Source organism: Leuciscus leuciscus (assembly GCF_965113295.1).
Source record: "Leuciscus leuciscus genome assembly, chromosome: 3".
NCBI lineage: Eukaryota > Metazoa > Chordata > Actinopteri > Cypriniformes > Leuciscidae > Leuciscus > Leuciscus leuciscus.
The window spans coordinates 823026-841753 of NC_138727.1; the positions used below are offsets into that span (position 1 = coordinate 823026).

General features: G+C 39.9%; 1 protein-coding gene and 1 long non-coding RNA gene across 2 annotated transcripts in view; one reads left to right on the top strand and one right to left on the bottom strand.

Annotated features, from left to right (window-relative positions):
* The window catches only part of LOC309494552, a 116881-nt gene that overhangs the window by 958 nt on the left and 97195 nt on the right, over window positions 1–18728 (bottom strand). The window lies entirely within an intron of this gene.
* Window positions 176–18405, top strand: LOC309494493 (transmembrane protein 255B-like). Its single transcript, XM_082163901.1, has 9 exons — window positions 176–342; window positions 1771–1913; window positions 3012–3074; window positions 13023–13112; window positions 13219–13296; window positions 13803–13888; window positions 13965–14124; window positions 16540–16689; window positions 17634–18405. Exons 1-9 carry the CDS (start codon window positions 303–305, stop codon window positions 17856–17858), a joined length of 1035 nt encoding a protein of 344 aa, XP_082020027.1. The 5' UTR covers window positions 176–302; the 3' UTR covers window positions 17859–18405.

Genomic DNA, 18728 nt, shown 5'->3' on the forward strand with positions numbered 1-18728 from the left:
CATTCAAAGTCTGTCTTGAAAAACTTTACATCAGGCTTTAAGCTCCGCATTAATTTCTTTTTTAGCCCGTAAAATAGATTGATTGTGTGTGTGTGTGTGTGTGTGTGTGTGTGTGTGTGTGTGTGCGCGCGTGTGCGCGCCCCGCTCGTGCGTCACCATCAGCTCCTCTCAGTCGCGTGAGTTTGTGTTGTGAGTCCCGCGCGCGACACTTTACCTGAGAGGAATTATAATAAACACGGAGGAAAATACAAACTTTATTTTGTGGATAAGATTCTCTGAGTGTGTGTGTAACATCGGACGCGATGCAGCAGAACGCGCCGCAGACCAGCGCGGATACAGCAGGTGAGCAGAGTTATAATCATACACTAATCATCATGTTATTAGAGGAGCGTGTGTTCTCATGATAACATGATGAGATCTGTAATAACCGTACATCAGAAGAGCATCTGTGATGAGAAGTTTATTTAATTAAGAATAAAGACTGCGTTTTTTTTAATGTTCTTTATTTATATAAGTTTCATGTATTTAAAAAACCATTTCATTTATTTAAAAAGTGCAATTATTCGATTGAGAAACTAAGTTATATTTATCTAATAGTTGTCTTATGCATGAAGTTAGAATTGAACTTGTTTTATTTCTAAGCCTCAGTTATGCATATAGAGTTTTGCATTGGTGTGTTTGACAGATATCGGTGTTTTACACGTTTACTGTCCGTTTTGTTTTTCTAATGTCAGAGACTTCAGTCAAGCCAATTGTAATTGTGTATAAAAAATAATTTCCCGGCAGTTTTACAGATATTAATGTTTATGATATCTTCATATAGTCGCGTATAGTTCACGTTTTGCGTCGATATACACGAGATCTGCTGTAATCCTGCAAACACGGAACGTTCTCGAATAAATGAACAAACGTTCGTTCAATACATTCGTTCATGGAACGTTTTTTTCTTGGATGTTTTACATTTTCTGAAACATTTTAGTTGGATGTTTGTTTAACGGATTTTAAATGTTACTTGTTTCAGATCAGAGAACATTCAACAGTAACATTACCATATTTCAGCAAAATCATCACACGGAATGTCCCTTTAAACGGATATTTCGTCCAAAAATGAAGATAATCCCATCATGTACTCGCTCTCATGTCAGCTGTACATGACTCTCTTCTTCCAGCCGAACACTTCAGAGTTATATTACATATATCCTGGCTCTTCCCAGCTTTATAATGAGAGGTTATATAATTGCAGCCCTGAAAAGTGCCTCCATCATCATAACAATAATCCACACTCCTGCAGGGGTTAATACAGGCCTTCTGAAGAAACATATCCATGTTTATATCTTTATTAATGTAATCACTGGCTTCCGGTAACAGCCGTACATAAGTCTAGTTCCGGCGGAAGAGTGACCTCTGACCCCACGCATGACCTCTGACCCCACGCATGATGTAGGAGTATGGTAAGCTCAGGTGAGAGTCGACGCCTCTCGTGGTTCAAACAAACTCAAGCTCCTCCCACTTTTCTCTTTAAAAAAATCCTCTTTTTAGACTCTAATTCGTGACCGGTGTTTTATTTTGCCCGATCCTCTGCGTTCGTCAATACGTCATGCTTCGGGTCAGAGGTCATGCGTTGGGTCAGAGGTCACTCGTCATGCGTGGGTGTCTATAATGCTTTTAGGGCTGAGCGATAATATAGTTTGTTTTCTGGCAATATGTGTAAACTAGTGTCTCCCAGTGAAGGCCTTGTGTGTGTGTGTGTGTGTGTGTGTGTGTGTGCAGATGTGTTCGTGAAGCGCCGGCGGACGGCTCTCTGGTGTTCGGTGTCTCTGTTCGGACTCTCGGTTCTGGTTCTGGTGGTCGGGCTCCTGTCGGCCACACACACGGATAACGTGGCCGTGTCTGGATACTATCCCGGGATTATAGTGAGCTTCAATTACTTTAATGAACTCTTTGTTTTGTCCTTTCATTAGTGCCATAAAACACCAGGACAGCCGCGGTTTGAGCCTTAAAGGTGCAGTGTGTAATATACAGGAGGATCTGTCGACAGCGGAGCCGATCATGACCCGACCCTGGGGCCCTCGTGACCCCTGACCCCTGAGCCATGAGCCATGTTACCCATTTGTGTGGTTTAAAGGTTTAGTTCACCCAAAAATGAAAGTTCTGTCAGTAATTACTCGTCCTCATGTTGTTCCAAGACTTTCGTTCATCTTCGAACACAAATTAAGATATTTCGCTTTTTCGTAAGAAAATGGCAGATGGCGGATTATGATTGGTCAGATCGCCTGTCAATCAAACTCCCTGCGAAGGGTGAATTCACTCTCATGGTGTTTTTTTCTCTCTTTTTGTGACCAGAAGGATAGTTCTGCTTAAGTTTCTCAGCGATGTTGTAAACTTTGATTGACGCGAGGGGGAGGCAGGGCCTTGAGTAATTTACGGGGCCCTATGCAGCTTGAGTAGTGTGTGTGTATAGGCCTGATCGACTCTGGTCGACAGAAATGCAATATCATAAACATAACTGTGTCTTCAGTGGTGTATAAAGACCTTACATAATGAAGCGTTATGTGTTTATTAGCTTAGAATGAGTCATTTCTCTCTACACACACCGCGGGTCCGCTTACATCCACATGTTTCTACGGTGGCCCTGAGCGGACAAATGTGTTTCGTCACTGTTGTTCTTCGTGTAAAGAAGTGAACTAAAGTCAGCGAATAAAACACTGACACAATGATGAACAAGTCACAATAATATTCGCAATAACATCGTTTTACTGAATAATTTAATTTATTTTTGTAAAGAAACCTCATTGTTTAACTGGCTACTCTCTGCCGTCTCAGACGACGACATCACTTCCTGTCGTCCACCGTAACTTCTGTTGGGTGCAGTTCACACCCTCACCACTAGATGCTGGTAGAGGTTACACACTGCACCTTTAAAGTCTGTCATTATTTGTCTAAAAGATGAAGTCGAGTTATTACTGCATGCTGAATCAACTGTGTTGTTGTTGTTCTCTTGTTGATGGCAGCTGAGCTTCGGAGCGTTCCTGGGAGTCGTTGGTCTGAACGTGGTGGAGAATCGCAGACCGATGGTGAGTACCAGATCAAAACCAGCCAGAACATGTCTTTACGGTCTATTTTAGTCGCGGAGTATCGGCTCTCTGAGGGACATAATGGCTCGTCAATACAATTACAGCCTGTGTATTTCAGGTGCTGTTTGTTTCTGTCCTTGTGAAATATAGTTCGGATAGTATTACTCGTGAGAGATGGGCCAGTAAACTGTGTTTACACCAGGGAACACGAGGCACATCCGCTGTCAGATCGATGAGCGCGATTGGACACGCGCTCAGTAATGCTGAGTGTAATTGGCTGACAGATCAGGTGAAGTTTTAGATGAATCAGATTAGCATTGATGGCTAGATGAAGCTAATGGAGCCGTGTCCGTCCTTCAGTGCCTGTCCTGATCATCACCAGACTTTTGCCTATCTAAAACTCACAGGCATGATGCTAAGGTGTTGCTATGTGTCCGTAATGTGTTCAGTGTGGTTGCTAAGGTGTTGCTATGAGACTATAATGTGTTACGTGTGGTTGCTAAGGTGTTGCTATGAGACTATAATGTGTTACGTGTGGTTACTAGGGTGTTATGTGACTAATGCATTCAGTGTGGTTGTTAGGGTGTTGTTATGTGACTAGCAACCACATTGAATGCATTAGTCACATAGCAGCACCCTAGTAACCACACAGAACACATTACAGCCGCATGCATAGCAACACCTTAGTAACCACATTGAACGCATTAGTCACAAAGCAACACCCTAGCAACCACACCGAACACATTAGTCACATAGCAACACCTTAGTAACCATATTGAACACATTACTCACATAGCAACACCCTAGCAACCACACAGAACATATTACAGTCACATAGCAACACCTTAGTAACCACATTGAATGCATTAGTCACAAAGCATTCACAAAGCAACAACCTAGCAACCACACAGAACACAGTACAGTCACAGAGCAACAGATTAGTATCCACATTGAATGCATTAGTCACATAGACACACCCTAGCAACCACACAGAACACATTGCAGACACATAGCAACCACTTAGTATGCCTTTGAACATATTAGTCACATAGAAACACCCTAGCAACTACACAGAACACATTGCAGACACATATTAACACTTTAGCCACCACATTGAAAGCATTAGTCACATAGCAACACCCTAGCAACCACACAGAAAACAGTGGTCACATAGCAACACCTTAGTATCCACATTGAATGCATTAGTTACACAGCAGCAACACTCTAGTAACCACACAGAACACATTACAGCCACATGGCAACACCTTAGCAACCACATTGAATGCATTAAGGTGTTGCTATGTGACTAATGCATTCAATGTGGTTACTAACACACACTCCATCAGAATGATACCATGGTGAAGGGAAGTTGTGTGTCTGTAACCATGGAGACGTGTCGTTAGTCTGTGTGACGTCCGTGTGTGATTTAGGCTTCAGTTGTGTCCTGAGTTCTGATCCCAGTACAGCCTTTAACATTTAATGAGCACACACACACACACACACACACACACACACACACTCATTCACAAAATCAACATGCACATGCTCCATTACACAAGACGGTTCTATAGGTACAACACACACACACACACACACACACACACACACACACACACACAGTAAGCTGAGACCAGGCGCTCAGATGAACACATTAATGTGCAACAGCCCGCATCACACTGCAGCTTTAGGTTTCATTTCCTGAAGACACAGTCCCGTGACCTCTGACCCCTCGGAGATTAGAGGAAGTGACCAGAACATTGTTGCCAGAGAGTTTGGAGGTCAAACGCTGCAGAATCACGACTGTAATAGAACGAGCCGTCAGGATGATGATGATTCAGATGTTCTCGTATCATCACCTTCAGCCTCAGAGAACAAGATCCTCAAGCATCATCCATTATGTAGCGCTTGGTTAGAGAAAAAGTGAGACACTCGTGACCTTTTATGAAGAGTTCTTAAAAGACAATGTTATTCCTAGTGTGAAGAACATTTTAATAAATCTTCCATCAAAGAATCATGAATAGATTTGTTAATGAATCAGAATCATTCGGTTCTTCACGACTCAGTGTTCATTTGTGTTTGAATCAGAATCGTTCAGTTCTTTATGACTCAGTGTTCATGCGTGTTTTTGAATCAGAATCGTTCAGTTCTTCACAACTCAGTGTTCATGCGTGTTTTTGAATCAGAATCGTTCAGTTCTTTATGACTGTGTTCATGCGTGTTTTTGAATCAGAATTGTTCAGTTCATGCATGTTTTTGAATCAGAATCGTTCAGTTCTTTATGACTCAGTGTTCATGCGTGTTTTTGAATCAGAATTGTTCAGTTCATGCATGTTTTTGAATCAGAATCGTTCAGTTCTTTATGACTCAGTGTTCATGCGTGTTTGAATCAGAATTGTTCAGTTCATGCATGTTTTTGAATCAGAATCGTTCAGTTCTTTATGACTCAGTGTTCATGCGTGTTTGAATCAGAATTGTTCAGTTCATGCATGTTTTTGAATCAGAATCGTTCAGTTCTTTATGACTCAGTGTTCATGCGTGTTTTTGAATCAGAATTGTTCAGTTCATGCATGTTTTTGAATCAGAATCGTTCAGTTCTTTATGACTCAGTGTTCATGCGTGTTTGAATCAGAATTGTTCAGTTCATGCATGTTTTTGAATCAGAATCGTTCAGTTCTTTATGACTCAGTGTTCATGCGTGTTTTTGAATCAGAATTGTTCAGTTCTTTATGGCCCTGTCCCAAATGGCACACTCCGGACTTGTGGACTTCCTCAGAGTCCACACTTTGGTGACGTCATGTAGTGCAGACCTATAGGGCCCTTGGCGCGAGTCCACGAGGGCGCATTGAGAGGTATTTTTGGGACAGACTCGATCGGCATGCCGGAAATAACGGTCTGGTTGTTGTTGGACAGGAGAAATCACATTTTTGCGCTCCGACGTCTTATCTGCATGTCCACTACACAGCCTAATTTTACAGTTCTATATTTTGATATTATGCATATCACCTGGGCATTAGACAATAGATAAATCATGCTTATTTAAATGATGTATACAGTTGTACATAATAATACATAATGTTCCATTTGAACTAAGATTACAATTTTAAAACATAATTTAAATATATTTTTTTCAATTTACAGGTTTCAATATTCATACTATGTTTACATATGACTCAGTAAAGCCCTGCCATTCGGTTCTATTTATTTAATGAATCATAATGCGATCGTATTATTAAACACGCTATTATTATGTTTGAGACATCAACCACTGGTCGATGACCATAATGTTTGTATAAACTGTAGGTAACAACTGGTAAAATGTACATTTAGGTCATAAAAACAGTAATATTTTCTTCTCAGCATGTCAACAATTATCCGTGAGTGAAATCTCCTCCCATCTGTTGTCTGATTGGCCTTTCGCAAGGATTCCTGGGTAGTTAAAGTGCGTGGAGCCTGCATCTATGCGGGCTTCGTGGAAGACCGCTTCAAGGGTACAAAGGGGGCGCTGCTGAGCACACTTCAGAGCGGTAAAATGCTGAATGGGACGGCCTACGGACTCGTAGACTCAGCGAGCACGCGTAATTCAAGTCCACGAGACCGAAAGTCCGCATGAAGTGCGCCATTTGGGACAGGGCCATTGACTCAGTGTTCATGCGTATTTTTGAATCAGAATCGTTCAGTTCTTCACAACTCAGTGTTCATGCGTGTTTGAATCAGAATTGTTCAGTTCATGCATGTTTTTGAATCAGAGTTGTTCAGTTCTTCACGACTCAGTTCACGTGTGTTTTTGAATCAGAATCGTTCAGTTCTTTATGACTCAGTGTTCATGCGTGTTTTTGAATCAGAATTGTTCAGTTCATGCATGTTTTTGAATCAGAGTTGTTCAGTTCTTCACGACTCAGTTCACGCGTGTTTTTGAATCAGAATCGTTCAGTTCTTCACGACTCAGTGTTCATGCGTGTTTGAATCAGAATTGTTCAGTTCATGCATGTTTTTGAATCAGAGTTGTTCAGTTCTTCACGACTCAGTGTTCACATGTGTTTGAATCAGAATCGTTCAGTTTTTCATGACTCAGTGTTCACGCGTGTTTGAATCAGAATCGTTCAGTTCTTCACGACTCAGTGTTCACGCGTGTTTGAATCAGAATCGTTCAGTTCTTCACGACTCAGTTCACGCGTGTTTGAATCAGAATCATTCAATTCTTCACGACTCAGTTCACGCGTGTTTGAATCAGAATCATTCAATTCTTCACGACTCAGTGTTCATGCGTGTTCTTGAATCAGAATCATTCAATTCTTCACGACTCAGTGTTCACGCGTGTTTTTGAATCAGAATCGTTCAGTTCTTCACGACTCAGTTCACGCGTGTTTTTGAATCAGAATCGTTCAGTTCATGAATGCAACAAAGTTTGTTTCTAGAAGAAAATAGCGTCACAGTCCAGCTTAAGTAAGTTCAGTGAAGTTCAGATTCATTTTTGTTGTTAAAAAGTTATTAGTTCATATATATATAGCCGCTCTGGAGAAAACCATGATGTCATCGTCCAGCTCAGTTCAGTTCTCATATAATGGTGTCAGTGCAGGAGATCAATAATATTGTTGAATATTAAATTAAATGTAAATGTCCCCAACTAAGCAAGACAAAAGCCAATGGTGACAAAGGCGGCTGTGTGTGTGTGTGTGTGTGCGCGCGCCTGTGTGTGTGTGTGTGTGACTCCTGTTCTTTACTCTAGTTCTGTGTGTGTGTGTGTGTGTGTGTGTGTATAGACGTGCATGTCTATCTTAATTGTCAGTCCCCCTCGTTGGTTCATGATGTTGTCAGTCAGTAGAGCTGGTCTGAACTGGACTGGTATACTGGAGTGACTGGTAAGCAGAGAGCCGGTGTTGAGTTTCTGACATGGAGCTTCTCACATGCATCTTTAAAGCGTCAGTGTTCAGAGTCTGTAGGTTTCGCTCTCAAACTCGTCTCTTCAGGAGCTCCTGGTTATCGCTCCAGAAAAACTGAAACGTGTCGAGTCATCTTCATTTATACAGCGCTTTAACACTATAGAGTGTTTCACAGCATCTAACAGGAGATTACAGTAACAGAGATTGTTCAGGCTTTACAGCAGATCTAGAATAGAGTTATTGTCCAGATAAAGTTAGTTTTGATTGATTCACTTCCGTTGTAAAGATCATTAGTGATTAACTTAGCGGCCGCTAACACACACCGTTCTCACAGGAAACCCTTCATGCGCTCCGGTGCTCATTCACACAACAGTGTTTGAGCTCGAGAACACAAACCTTGAAACAAACACGCTGCTCTGAAACCTCTTTTTCATGCCTTGATGAAGAGAAAATGTGGTTCTCTCAAAATGTCTTATTTCTGAATGAGTCAGAAACTGAGTTTATAGTGTTTGTCCCTCATGTGAACTCGGGGAACTGAAGCAGTGACCTGGACTATCTTGCTCTTGCTCTTCACTTCGTCCTGCATTAGGAAGGAACTTAAATGTGTTTTGGGATCAGATTTGAAAAACAAATAAAATGTGGTTATTAGCTCCTGTTTTCTTCAGCTACGTCTACCTCTCTCTCTCTCTCTCTCTCTCTCTCTCTCTCTCTCTCTCTCTCTCTCTCTCCATCTCTCTCTCTCTCTCTCCATCTCTCTCTCTCTCTCCATCTCTCTCTCTCTCTCTCTCTCTCTCTCTCTCCATCTCTCTATCTCTCTCTCTCTCTCTCTCTCTCTCTCTCTCCATCTCTCTCTCTCTCTCTCTCTCTCTCTCTCTCTCTCTCTGAGAAAACCTACGTCTCATTACGTCTCGTTTGGATTATTGCAACTCTCTTGACTCTGTTCAGATCCTCCATCGCTCGTCTCCAATTACTGCAAAACTCCACAAAGGCAAACGTAAATTTGATCACGTTACTCCAATTTTGAAATTCTTGCTTTGGCTAATTTTAGAATTGAGTTTAAAGACCCACTCCGATGAAAATCATGTTTTTCTAGGTGTTAACATGTTCTTGTGGCATTTTTCTTATGCTAGAGGACATATCTTGAGAAAAATAAGCTCAAAGTTGTATTTCTGAGTATTTCTGCATTCAAATGGCTGTGAATCAGTAGCAGACGCTAAAATGCCGGCTAAAATAGACTGGAGTTGTGACGTAGTAACTCCACTGGGCGGGGCCACAAGCTCATACTCCCCTCCGCCCCGCCCGGGTTGCAATGCTACGAGGAGAGATATTGGTATTAGCTTTCATGCTTTACCAAAACATGTTGCTGTGAGAGATGAATGGATTACGTTCTATTCCAGGGTTCCAGACTGCGACCATTTTTTGAGAATGTGCGAGTTAAAATTTTATGTGGTCGCATTTGTGCGAGTGCATGGTCATGTACTACTCAGTTAAATTCACGCATGAATTTTCCTGCATTGAACTTGATTTAGCGCCCGCCAAAGTGAATTTTTGTCCCGCCAAAGTCTTATTTGATCGGTGAGTAATGTAGATGAACTGGTGAGTAATGTAGATGAACTGCTGCGCTTGTGACAGGACATGTTTATAACTGAAAGAACGAGCAGAGAGAGAGACCCGGACGCGCGCGCGCGCGCACTCTCTGTCTTCGGAGCCAGGCGAAAATGTAAACAAGACCTCACCGTCTCCAAACTAAGCGCTGTCTTGCTCTCTCTCCCTCGCACATATTAATCAGAATAAATCGACACGGCGGTAAAAGGTTGGAAGACCAAAGTTTCATGTGGAGCATTCTGAGATTTTTTTTTTTCTTTTTCTGAATTGCCGCTTGGTGTGAATTGTGCTAAATAAGTTGCCTTATCTTCTCTGAAAAGCGTTCCGGACATTCAGCTGACATAAAACAACACTTTAATTAAACGAAAAAAACTATCCAGTGATGAAATGTTTTCTGTGTTGACAGAAAGAAAGACAGAAAGAGGCTGTTGCTGCCTATGTATCTCGCTTCAGCCAACGGCTCCGCCCACAACGCAGAGGCGAATTGCTAATGAGCTACTGCCGCTCTGCTGAAGCGAAGTCCCAGAAAACGGCACAGGTTTTGTGATTTTGGCTAAAAACGGCATAATCATCATTTAAAGACCACTGAGAATGTTTAAAAATAGCTCATAAATATGATCGGAGTGGGACTTTAAAATTCTTCTTTATGTTTTCAAATCCTTAAATAATCTGGCACTGAGCTATTAGTCTGATCAACTCTATCTACACCAGGACATCATCTGAGGTCAGGTGATACGAGACTTCTCTCTGTCCCCAGATCACCTTTAAAGCATAGATCAGTGGTTCCCAAACCTGTCCTGAAGGCCCCCCAACACTGCACGTTTTCTTTGTCTCCCTAATCAAACACACCTGATTCAACTCATCAGCTCAATTAACCCATGTGATAATGAGCTGATGAGTTGAATCAGGTGTGTTTGATTAGGGAGACAAAGAAAACGTGCAGTGTTGGGGGGCCTTCAGGATAGGTTTGGGAACCACTGGCATAGATAGAGATCGAGCCTTCGCTATTGCTATCGCTATCGCTATCGCTTCCGGCGGGTGGATATCAGATCGGCACACTATTTTTAAATGTTTTTAACTACCCTTACGAAGATTAACCATGGTTTTACTACAAATAAAACCCAAAAAACATGGTTATTATAGTTAAACCATGATAACTAAAAATGAACCATGTCTTTGTTACACTAACCATATTTTAACCATGGTATTTGTTGTAAAACTGTGGTTAAACAAATGGTAGCCTACTCAATCTGCCCAAAAACTATGGTTACTGCACTTTTACTATAATAAAAGCATGGCTGATTTTCGTAGTCTCTTAAAACATTTGTTTTCCCTTGGCTTTCCCGTCACTGTGAGCCTCTGTCATGAATGTGTGTTTCTCCGTTGGTGTTGTTCAGCGCTTTGGTCAGTTTTTGGTAAATGTGCTTTATAAATAAAACAAAGTTGAAACTTGAAAATGCCAATATTAAACAAATAGAGCGCCTGCAAAGCTTTAGTTGGTGAAAACTCAAACCACATGCAGGATTACATGTAATCTAGACTGTGTACGGTAATCAGATTCCAAAAATGAAGTACTTGTTATTAGATCAGATTACATTTTAAAATACTATAAATATTTTTATTTGGTATTTTAACAGATGATCTGTAATTACACTTTTTTTTTTTAATGCGAACAAATAAAACATACTAACAAATATGCATGAAAAAAAACACATAGGGGTAATATTAATTGGACAGAAACATTTTAATAAATAAGGGGGGAAAAAAGATTATTATTTTTTTAATTAAGTTAAAAATGTAAATTTAATAAAAATAAAAAAAATAAAAAAATTCCCCCACCACCCTCTATGGTTGAAGCACTGATGCTGGTAGTTCAGTAGTCGTGACGTGATTAACTCGTCATCAGTGACTTGCAGTAATTCTGAGAGATGATGTGGTTTGGATCGAGGCCAGTGTTGGTCTCATGTTTAATGAGCTCAGAGGACTCGTTTTATTGGCTTGTTCTGGAGGTCATGTGATGTTTTCCTCCGGTTCGTTTATCACCAATGAATTTAGTTAGCGTAATTAAGCAGGAAAACGACACGGCCGTAAATCTGCAGTCGTTTAACAGCTCATTTAACGAGTGATGGATGTTGATCTGTGATGTGCGGTTAGCACGAGAGGATGTTAGCTAGCGCTCGGGGTTAATCATGTTTCACTGCACTTATGATTGATTGACAGACACTGACTCTGAACTCACACACGTTAGATTATAGATTTAACTTTATTTTATGTGTCATTGAGTTTTATTTTAAATGCTCGTCATCAGAATATCAGCTCATTTGCTCAACTTCAAGTCAGCTTTATTTCTGTAGCGCTTTATACAATAGATTTACAAAGCAGCTTCACAGTGATAAACTGGAAAATAACAGTGTTCAATTATAAAACAAATTAATTTCAGCAATAAGAAGCTCTGAAGAAGAACGCATCATTATTCAGATCAGCTCAGTAAGTGTCCATGTGATGATATTTGCTAGTTAACGCCGTTATTAAAAGTTTATTCTGCAAAACATTGAAGGAGGAATGTGGGATATTAGATAATTGTTGGTTAAAGTTTAGATAATTATGTTTATTTAATTGAAACATGTACTAAGAAAATGTACTTAGTTATGTGTCCAAATGATAAATAAATTAATTATAATACACTGTTAGGGTTAGAAGAGTTGGTTAGTCAAACACCGTCTCCTAGCCAGACATAACGTCGTGAATATCATACGTGTGTGTGTGTGTGTGTGTGTGTGTGTGTGTGTGTGTGTGTGTGTGTGTGTGTGTGTGAGTTTTATCTGGTCAGTATTTACGGCTTCAGCTGCTCAGAGCTCTTGATTAAACACACCCAGCGACATGATGGCACTCAGTGTGTGTGTGTGAGCGCGACCTTTCCTGCGTATGCCGTTCCTGCGCGGGACAGTAAATCACCCATAATGCACTGTGCCAGCAGACTCTACATTTACTTTATTACTGCAGTCAGAGTCACGAGTTCACCTGCAGAAAACGCTCTCACACAACACACACACACACACACACACACACAACACGTGATCATCTCTGTGTAAACTTCAAAAACGTGAATCTGTGAAACGCTGAGGCCTATACAGCAGGCTTTATAGGGTTAATAAATCAGCATGAAGTCTGTCTTTTCTCCTCTATTGTGTCGTATATCCGAGTGAAACGCTTCAGGAACAAGAACAAATGTGGGCGGGGCTTGATTGTGTCTGTGGGGAATTGATTGGATGGTTGTGGTTTGCTATTGGCTGATCTCTTGTGAGTGACAGGTTATAGCCCCGCCCTCGTCATCAGAGAAGAGATGCTGCAAGAGGAACTTATTCTGATTCTACATTATGAGGAACATGAACTTAACACAGCGATGAATAATAAATACTGCAATTTTCTATACAATGTTGATTAACACGTGTTTGTCCGTCAGCTGGTGGCGTCCATCATCTTCATCAGTCTCGGTGTCGTGTCGTGTTTTCTCTGCTCCATCATCGACGGCATCATCGCGGCCGAGTTCATCGTGAGTATCTGCTCACATGTGTCTCTCTCACTGCTCATGCAGAAAACCATGAGTTACTGTGTGTGTGTGTGTGTGTGTGTGTGTGTGTGTGTGTGTGTGTGTGTAGGACAGGAGGCCGCTGATGGAGGGCCGCTGTGAGTTTTACTCCAGCTCTTCTTACTCCTACGACAGCTACTACACTGAGGTGTGTTCATCTCAACTTATGCTCACATCATGAACATTAATCACACTGTAGGTCTGTAGTTCATAAAGCGCTAACACTGTTCATAACTGTAAGAATCAGTCGCTGATCATGTGCTCTGCTTCCCTCTGCTGGTCAGATATAAACATTACATCAGTTTCATTCATTTACATTGACATTTAATCATTTAGCAGACGCTTTTATCCAAAGCGACTTACAAATGAGGAGAGCAATAGAAGCTGTGACCCTTCCCAGTTTAGTCTCACGCAGTACATGTACTACTTTATTTTTTAGATAGATAGATAGATAGATAGATAGATATAGAAGAGAAGAGAAGGTGTTAGTATTAATAGATCAATGTCATTCAATATACATTTCCATTTCAGTTTATTCATTTGTCAAACAATTATCCAACATGAGGAACATCACAAGCAGTCTGTCATAAACCTACAATATTCATAACACACAATGTCAAGTTTAAAGAGCTTGTGTTGATGTCCTGTGATCAGGTTCCCTGTAATGCCTACGGTAAAGAGTGTAAAGTGAAGGTGAAGAGCAACACCTGCTATTGCTGTGACTTATTCAACTGCGACAGGTGAGCGACGCTCGTGAGTCCCTGTGTGTTACAGCACTGTGTGTGTGTACAGTAACAGTGTGTGTGTGTGTATTAGTGTGGACTATCACGTGCACTACTACGAGTTCACGGGCGTCAGCAGCTGCTGGGACGTGGTGAATCTGTACCGTCTGATGTGGGCTTGTGTGACGCTCAACGTTCTCGGTGTGTTTCTGGGAATCATCACCGCTGCCGTACTGGGAGCCTTCAAAGACCTGGCGAGTCTTCATAACATTCACAATTCAGTTTCATCAGTTTCATAACATTCACAGTCCACAGTTTCATAAATTCAGTTTCATAACATTCACAATTCAGTGTCATAACATTCACAGTCCACAGTTTCATAACATTCACAATTCAGTATCATAACATTCACAATTCAGTTTCATAACATTCACAATTCACAGTGTCATAACATTCACAATTCAGTGTCATAACATTCACAATTCAATTCAGTTTCATAACATTCACAATTCACAGTGTCATAACATTCACAATTCAGTGTCATAACATTCACAATTCACAGTGTCATAACATTCACAATTCAGTTTCATAACATTCACAATTCAGTTTCATAAAATTCACAATTCAGTGTCATAACATTCACAATTCAGTTTCATAACATTCACAATTCAGTGTCATAACATTCACAATTCAGTGTCATAACATTCACAATTCAGTGTCATAACATTCACAATTCAGTGTCATAACATTCACAATTCAGTTTCATAACATTCACAATTCAGTGTCATAACATTCACAGTCCACAGTTTCATAACATTCACAATTCAGTTTCATAACATTCACAATTCAGTTTCATAACATTCACAATTCAGTGTCATAACATTCACAATTCACAGTGTCATAACATTCACAATTCAGTTTCATAACATTCACAATTCAGTTTCATAACATTCACAATTCAGTGTCATAACATTCACAATTCACAGTGTCATGACATTCACAATTCAGTTTCATAACATTCACAATTCAGTGTCATAACATTCACAATTCACAGTGTCATAACATTCACAATTCAGTGTCATAACATTCACAATTCAGTTTCATAACATTCACAATTCAGTGTCATAACATTCACAGTCCACAGTTTCATAACATTCACAATTCAGTTTCATAACATTCACAATTCAGTGTCATAACATTCACAATTCACAGTGTCATAACATTCACAATTCAGTTTCATAACATTCACAATTCAGTTTCATAACATTCACAATTCAGTTTCATATCATTCACATTTCAGTGTCATAACATTCACAATTCACAGTGTCATAACATTCACAATTCAGTTTCATAACATTCACAATTCAGTGTCATAACATTCACAATTCACAGTGTCATAACATTCACAATTCAGTTTCATAACATTCACAATTCAGTTTCATAACATTCACAATTCAGTTTCATAACATTCACAATTCAGTGTCATAACATTCAAAATTCACAGTGTCATAACATTCACAATTCAGTGTCATAACATTCAAAATTCACAGTGTCATAACATTCACAATTCACAGTGTCATAACATTCACAATTCAGTGTCATAACATTCACAATTCAGTTTCATAACATTCACAATTCAGTTTCATAACATTCACAATTCAGTGTCATAACATTCACAATTCAGTGTCATAACATTCACAATTCACAGTGTCATAACATTCACAATTCACAGTGTCATAACATTCACAATTCACAGTGTCATAACATTCACAATTCAGTGTCATAACATTCACAATTCAGTTTCATAACATTCACAATTCAGTTTCATAACATTCACAATTCAGTGTCATAACATTCACAATTCAGTGTCATAACATTCAAAATTCACAGTGTCATAACATTCACAATTCAGTGTCATAACATTCACAATTCAGTGTCATAACATTCACAATTCAGTGTCATAACATTCAAAATTCACAGTGTCATAACATTCACAATTCACAGTGTCATAACATTCACAATTCACAGTGTCATAACATTCACAATTCACAGTGTCATAACATTCACAATTCACAGTGTCATAACATTCACAATTCACAGTGTCATAACATTCACAATTCACAGTGTCATAACATTCACAATTCAGTGTCATAACATTCAAAATTCACAGTGTCATAACATTCACAATTCACAGTGTCATAACATTCACAATTCAGTGTCATAACATTCACAATTCAGTTTCATAACATTCACAATTCAGTTTCATAACATTCACAATTCAGTGTCATAACATTCAAAATTCACAGTGTCATAACATTCAAAATTCACAGTGTCATAACATTCACAATTCAGTGTCATACACATTCACAATTCAGTGTCATAACATTCACAATTCACAGTGTCATAACATTCACAATTCACAGTGTCATAACATTCACAATTCAGTGTCATACACATTCACAATTCAGTGTCATAACATTCACAATTCACAGTCATAACATTCACAATTCACAGTGTCATAACATTCACAATTCACAGTGTCATAACATTCACAATTCACAGTGTCATAACATTCACAATTCAGTTTCTACAGTGCTTATACAATACAGATTTACAGAGCAGCTTCTCAGTAAGTGATATCAGCTCTTACATGACGTGTGTGTGTTCAGGCTCCTGTGGCTCACAGTCACATGACACCCAGTCCGGCTCCACCCCCTCATATCCTGTACAATCCCAGTCAACACCTGATCTCCTACACCGGCTTCTGCCCGTCGGGACAAACGCTCCCCGCGTACCCGAACTACTCACTACCCATGCAGGTGAGCGTCTCTGGCTAAGTATTACTGCGGTAATGCTTCTGTACATCAGCATGGAATATTGATTAGAGTGAGAATGATTTTCATTAGATACAGAATGACATCACTGGTCAATCGCAAACACATAGACTAAATTATTTCAAACGTCAAGTTCAATGTTATTTGTATTGTATAGTGCTTTTCACAATACACTTCCTTTCAAAGCAGCTTTAAAGAAAGTCATACTGTTATGCCTATGATGGAGTAGCACGCTAGTTTTCTATTAACAGATTTGAACATCGGTCGGTTTTGTTCCGTTAACAGATTTAAACGTCGGTCGGTTTTGTTCCGTTAACAGATTTAAACGTCGGTCGGTTTTGTTTCGTTAACAGATTTAAACGTCGGTCGGTTTTGTTTCGTTAACAGATTTAAACGTCGGTCGGTTTTGTTCCGTTAACAGATTTAAACGTCGGTCGGTTTTGTTCCGTTAACAGATTTAAACGTTGTATGGTTTATTTAAACGTCGGTCGGTTTTGTTCCGTTAACAGATTTAAACGTCGGTCGGTTTTGTTCCGTTAACAGATTTAAACGTCGGTCGGTTTTGTTCCGTTAACAGATTTAAACGTTGTATGGTTTTGTTTCGTTAACAGATTTAAACGTTGGTCGGTTTTGTTCCGTTAACAGATTTAAACGTCGGTCGGTTTTGTTTCGTTAACAGATTTAAACGTCGGTCGGTTTTGTTCCGTTAACAGATTTAAACGTTGGATGGTTTTGTTCCGTTAACAAATTTAAACGTCGGTCGGTTTTGATCCATTAACATTTTTTGGGTTCCAATTAAGACATTTTAACATTTTTAACATTTTAACAATAATTTAAATGTAGTTTAAAGAAGGCAGCTGCTAGAAAGTCAACATAATGCCTTAATCTTGTCTAATCTGTGAGGTTATGTTTGATTGTTTGTCCTCCAGCATCTGAACGGTTACCCGGCTCCATCCGCAGCTCCTCCCGTTCCCGAAGTCTCGAACTCCCCGTCCGATGAGACTCAACCGGCGGCTCAGAACGGGACGAACCCGACCGGACCGACCCAAACCCAGTCTCAGGACACCAGCGCATACATGCTGACTCCAAACGCTCCCTCGCTCTACGCTCACTCCTTAGGGCCCTTCGAGAAGCCTCCTCCCTACGCCTCCTGAAACACCCGGACCGCTGACCTCTGACCCCTGTGTGACACTCGCCGCTAATTACCTCTGTAATTGTCAGTGTTTCTCGTAGAAAATGTGATCGATGTTGTTCTTCGGTAGTTTCCAAAACCTCTGGGCCCGTATTCATAAAGAATCTTAAGTCAAAGAGTAGCTCCTAGTGACAAAATTCTAAGAAAATTCTTAGAAATGTGGGCGTTTACTCTTAAAATTAAAGAAAAAATCCTAGTAAAGAAAAAAGTAATTCAGAAAGCATCTTAACCATTAAAAGAGGTCTTAAGGTCAAAATTGTTAGGAGCACGGACGCGGACTTTTAAGAGGCTGAAGAGTCTCTTTAGTAGAGGAGAAAATGGCAGAAAGACGAAGAGGGAGAAGAAATGTGTTGCAGACAATGGATGACAGTGAGTTAATAAGACGCTATAGATTAGATCGTGCAGGGATCATGTTTGTGACTGATCTTATTAGAGACACGCTAACATCTCCGACACAGCACAGAAATGCCATAGCGCCAGAAATGAAAGTAATCACTACATTACGATATTTGGCAACTGGGAAAATTCCATGTTTGATACATTAAAACCAACATTCAAACCACCACTTAAATAGACATGCCAGCAATCAGTGGAATTGGAAAGAGTGGAACAATTTTTATCATTCTAAGCCAAGCAAATACCCTATAGGAAATTAACAGCATGGTAAATAAAATAAAAAGGATTTATATACACATATATAATGTGTGTGTGTGAGAATGGTCAAATAGGAAAAATTACGCATGTAATTTCAAAGTGAAGGCTTAGAATAAACCCTCTACTTAAAATCACTTCTTTTTTTTTTTCTTCTTGGACAACCAACCAATCACAGTCT

Bases quoted from the DNA above. Each gene is read 5' to 3' on its own strand.
- LOC309494493 (XM_082163901.1), top strand. From the start codon at position 303: ATGCAGCAGAACGCGCCGCAGACCAGCGCGGATACAGCAG. The intron at 13,113-13,218 runs GTGAGTATCTGC...GTGTGTGTGTAG, and splicing joins TCATCGCGGCCGAGTTCATC to GACAGGAGGCCGCTGATGGA. The intron at 16,690-17,633 runs GTGAGCGTCTCT...TTTGTCCTCCAG, and splicing joins ACTACTCACTACCCATGCAG to CATCTGAACGGTTACCCGGC.